This window comes from Apaloderma vittatum, unplaced genomic scaffold (genome assembly GCF_000703405.1).
Source record: "Apaloderma vittatum isolate BGI_N311 unplaced genomic scaffold, ASM70340v1 scaffold29346, whole genome shotgun sequence".
Taxonomy (NCBI): Eukaryota; Metazoa; Chordata; class Aves; order Trogoniformes; family Trogonidae; genus Apaloderma; species Apaloderma vittatum.
The window spans coordinates 27,024-31,346 of record NW_009721874.1 but is presented as its reverse complement, the minus strand read 5'-3'; the positions used below and the strand labels follow the sequence as shown (position 1 = coordinate 31,346).

Here is a 4,323-nt window from a genome sequence, read left to right as displayed (position 1 = left end):
CCAGGGGAGCGCCGTCCCCCCCTACCAGTACCGCTACCGCTGGGATTTCGGGAACAACGAGTCCACTAGATCGAGTGGAACTGAAGTGACCTACACCTACAAGAACACAGGGGTCTTTCTGGTCACGGTGACTGTCTCCAACAATGTCTCTTTCAACAACGACACAGCGTTCGTGGAAGTCCAGGAACCGGTTGGAGTAGCAAGAATTGAACATAACGGGACGAGCGTTTTGGAGCTCAACCAGATCTACCTGTTCTCTGCCAGCATGAATGGAACCAAAGTGAGTTACTGTTGGGATTTTGGAGACGGCACTACCCAGCCTGGCCAAATCGCCACCCACTCCTACAACAACACGGGCCATTACACTATTAGTGTGATGGGCCGCAACGATGTGAGCTTTAACGAGACCGTCATTGATGTCATGGTGAAACGTCGGCTCCTTGGGCTGACCATCAATGCCAGCAGGACCGTGGTGCCGTTAAATGGTTCGGTGAGCTTTGTAGCCACACTTGTAGCCGGCAGTGCCATCCGCTACTCGTGGATCCTCTGTGATCGGTGCACTCCTATCCAAGGCTCCTCCACAATTTCCTACACTTTCCGGTCCGTGGGCACGTTCAACGTCATCGTGACAGCGGAGAACAAGATCAGCTCATTGCAGGACAGCATCTACGTGTATGTCCTGGAGCAGATCGAAGGCCTGCAGGTGGCTAGCAGTGACCTGGTGGAGGACGTCTACTTCCCAACGAACAAAACACTCCTTTTGCAGGCAGTGGTGAGAGAGGGAACAAACATCTCTTACAGCTGGGTAGCCCACAGGGATGGCATTGCTGTGCAGACCTTCACTGGGAAAACCTTCCCCTTGAGCATCCTAGAAGCTGGAAATTACACCATCCATCTGAAAGCCACGAATATGCTGGGATGCGCAACTGCTAACAGGACAGTGGAGTTCATTGAAAGCATCGGTCTTTTAAAGCCTTATGCCTTTCCTAACCCAGTTGCTATTAATGCCTCTGTTAACATAAGCACCACTGTCACCAGTGGCACTGGCATCGCGTATGTTTGGTACCTAGAGGATGGCTTCTCTCCTGTCACCTCTGAACCCTTTATTATACACTCCTTCCAAAGCCCTGGGGTGATAGAGGTCATTGTTGGAGCTGAAAACAAGCTGGATTCAACCAATGCAACGATTGATATCTGTGTGGAGGAGGTCATAGAGGGGCTGAGCATAGGGACTGCAGAGCTGGACTGTAGATACGTCTCATCAGGCTCCACAGTGGTCTTTGAGGGGGAGCTGCAGAAAGGGACCGAAGTGACGTGGCTGTGGGAGGTGCCCAATGGCACGCTGAGCGGCCGGTCCGTGGCAGTCCTGTTCCCCACGGCGGGGTTTTATACGGTCTATCTGAACGCATCGAATGATGTCAGCTGGGCCCTGGCCAGCAGGAACATCTCAGTGCTGGACAGGATCCAAGGACTGGAAGTTCTTGCCAGCAAGAAGGTGGTGGAGCCAGGAGAACAGGTCACCTTTGTGATCAGGTTGTTGTCAGGTACCTCAGTGAGTTACCTGGTGAGCATAAGTGGGGACTACTCCGTGGTGCTCAACGGGTCTAAGTACACGCACGAATTCACCAAGAGCGGCGATTATTTAGTGACCGTGACAGTGCAGAACCAAATCAGCATCGCTCACGCCCAGGTGCTCATCTCTGTCCTGGAGGCCGTCCGCGACGTCAGGCTCCTGAACTGCTGTGAGCGAGGCATACCCACGGGCACAGACCAGAGCTTCAGTGCCCAGGTGGGCAGCGGCTCCCGCGTGTCGTTCTCCTGGCAGTTCTCCCTGTGGAAAGAGCGAGGGCGATCCGTGGTCACCGTGGCAGGAGAGAGTGTTTCCTACACTCCAGAAGCTGCGGGGCTGCTCGAGATTCTCCTCACTGCCTTCAATGACTTGGGAGGTGTCAATCTCACCAGAACCATCCAGGTCCAAGACCCGATAGTGCAAGTGTCCCTCACTGCTTCCAATGCGTTTGTCAACAGGACAGCGCTGTTTGAAGCAGTGGTGGTGCCCAGCAGCAGGAGCGTTGAGTTCTTGTGGACTTTTGGGGACGGCTCTTCCGCTCAAATGACCAGGGTTGCAGTGGCCAACTATTCTTACCTGAGCCCTGGGGATTACCTGGTGGAGGTGAATGCCACCAATCTCATCAGCTTCTTCGTAGCCCACCTCACTGTCACCGTCAAAGTCCTGGAGTGCAGGGAGCCAGAGGTGGAGTTGGCCTTGCCCCCTCAAGTTGTCATGAAGCGGTCCCAGAGGAACTACCTAGAGGCACAGATCGACCTCCGAGGGTGCATCAAGTACCAGACAGAGCACCTGTGGGAGATCTACCGAGCACCCAGCTGCATGAACTTGGATGACTCCAGCAGGATCCGCCTGCCCAACGTCGATGTGAACAGGCCCCAGCTGGTTATACCAAAGCTTGCCCTGGCAGTTGGGAACTATTGCTTCATCTTTATTGTCTCCTTTGGAGATACCCCACTGTCCAAAAGCATCTTTGCCAATGTTACTGTGATACCGAGTAAGCTGGTCCCAATCATCGATGGGGGGTCGTACCGGGTATGGTCCAACACGCAGGACTTAATTCTGGATGGGGAGAAGTCCTATGACCCGAACTTGGACGATGGTGAACAGACTCCGCTGTTATACGAGTGGTCTTGTACGTTCTCCTCCAAGGTAAGGGCGGCTTTGTGCAGCCAGAGAGGGTGATCATTCGGGAGCTCCAGCTGCATGGGAGCTCTGCTACAAACACGTGTCTGGGTTGAAATGGTCTTGAGGGAAGCTCTTGTGACCATCTTTACCAAAGCCATTAACAAATGGCATCTTTAACAAGGGTGGAAAGAGAGCGGCAAAGGTTTCCCACTTCCCAGCTGGGGATCGTAGAATCTTAGAATCATTAAGGTTGGAAAGGACCTCTAAGATCATCAGGTCCAACTGTCAACCCAACACCACCATGACCACTAAACCTACACGTGTCCCTCTGGAAGCTGAGGCACTTGTGTTGCTGTTTCCCTCGTTCTTGGCCTCTGGTTCACGGTTTTGGTGTAGGCGCTTCCGTAGCCTGAGGGCATTACAGAGCTGCTGGTTGCAGGCTGGGGGGCTGAGGGCTCTGGGCCCTCTCCTGGTCACAGTTAAACGTGTCCAGTTTCAGCAGGGGACAAAGTCAGGCTTTGGAGGAGTCAAGTGGCCACGAGCTGTGGTCGCTATGGTCACAGACAGGTCACTCTCCTCACGTGACTGACTCTGCAGTGAGAGAAGGGCAGGGGAGAGCTGTCACTCAAATTCTTACGAGAGATCCACTTCAGGATTTCTGTGACCATTTTTTGATTCAATGTGGGATTCTTCTGCTTTCAAAAAGCCATTGTTTTCTGTGCTTACCTCAAAGTAGAAAGATACGGAGTGTGTGTGGATTAGACTTCTAACGTGAGCCTTTTGTGTTGTTTGGCAATGTTGATAAGCTATTTAGTGAAGAGTTAATTGTTATAAAATAAGAATTTGAAGCTCAAATGAATTACAGGAGTATTGCAAGTATTGCTTACTAACCTGGAGAATAGGATCCTGTGTTTTACTGCCCCTCACCCTGGCGAGGGGTTGCACAGGGAGATGTGTAGCAGGGAGTTGGTGTGGACCTGAATGTTTTGCCTGTGGACTAACCCGACGTGCACCTGTACCAAGGAGGGTTTGAAAGTTCTTTTCTCCTTGCAAGCAGAGCTCGGCTGCAGGGTGCTCTCTGAATTTCAGTGCCAAGGAAGGAATTGTCACAATTTCCAAAGCTGTATTAGAAGCAGATGTGGAGTATACGTTCGACCTCACCGTCAGGAAGGAGGGCATGAGTCCCGAGGCAACAAACCAAACGGTACGTACCGCAGGCAGCTGTCACTTTCTGTCCTCGTGTGCCTGTTGTTGGACCCAGCTGGGCTGGAAGCCCGCGACCCTTTTTCTAAGGAATTTTTAGAGGCTCAGGACCATGCCCGGCCACAAGATGACTCCCCTGCTGCAGCTCCCGTTGGAGAGCTGGCGCCGGTTCAGCTGGAGGTGCTGCTGCCCGCACCACCCGGCCCGGGGTCGCAGATTTTCGGGCATCGCTGGGGTTCCGTAGCCAATCTCAACCAGGTGATTGGCAGGAGCAGACACCGATATTTCCAAGATACATTCATCATACACTGCCTAGGGCAGCACTTTTTGCTTGTCCTGCCAAGTCCTTTTGGTTTCTTCCTTCCTTTAGACCTTGTGTTAGTCCCTCTCGGCGTTATTGGCCCAGCCCTGAGCGGCTGCGGCTC

The 4,323-nt window shown here is 52.9% G+C and overlaps 1 protein-coding gene across 1 annotated transcript in view; it reads left to right on the top strand.

Annotated features, from left to right (window-relative positions):
* Positions 1 to 4,323, top strand: part of PKD1 (polycystic kidney disease 1 (autosomal dominant)) — a gene marked incomplete at both ends in the record, with an annotated part of 48,959 nt that overhangs the window by 17,617 nt on the left and 27,019 nt on the right. The window contains 2 exon segments of the mRNA XM_009871555.1: positions 1 to 2,719; positions 3,753 to 3,899. The exon segment at positions 1 to 2,719 is cut by the window's left edge and continues 8 nt beyond it. Of these exon segments, the coding sequence (XP_009869857.1) occupies positions 1 to 2,719; positions 3,753 to 3,899 (2,866 nt within the window).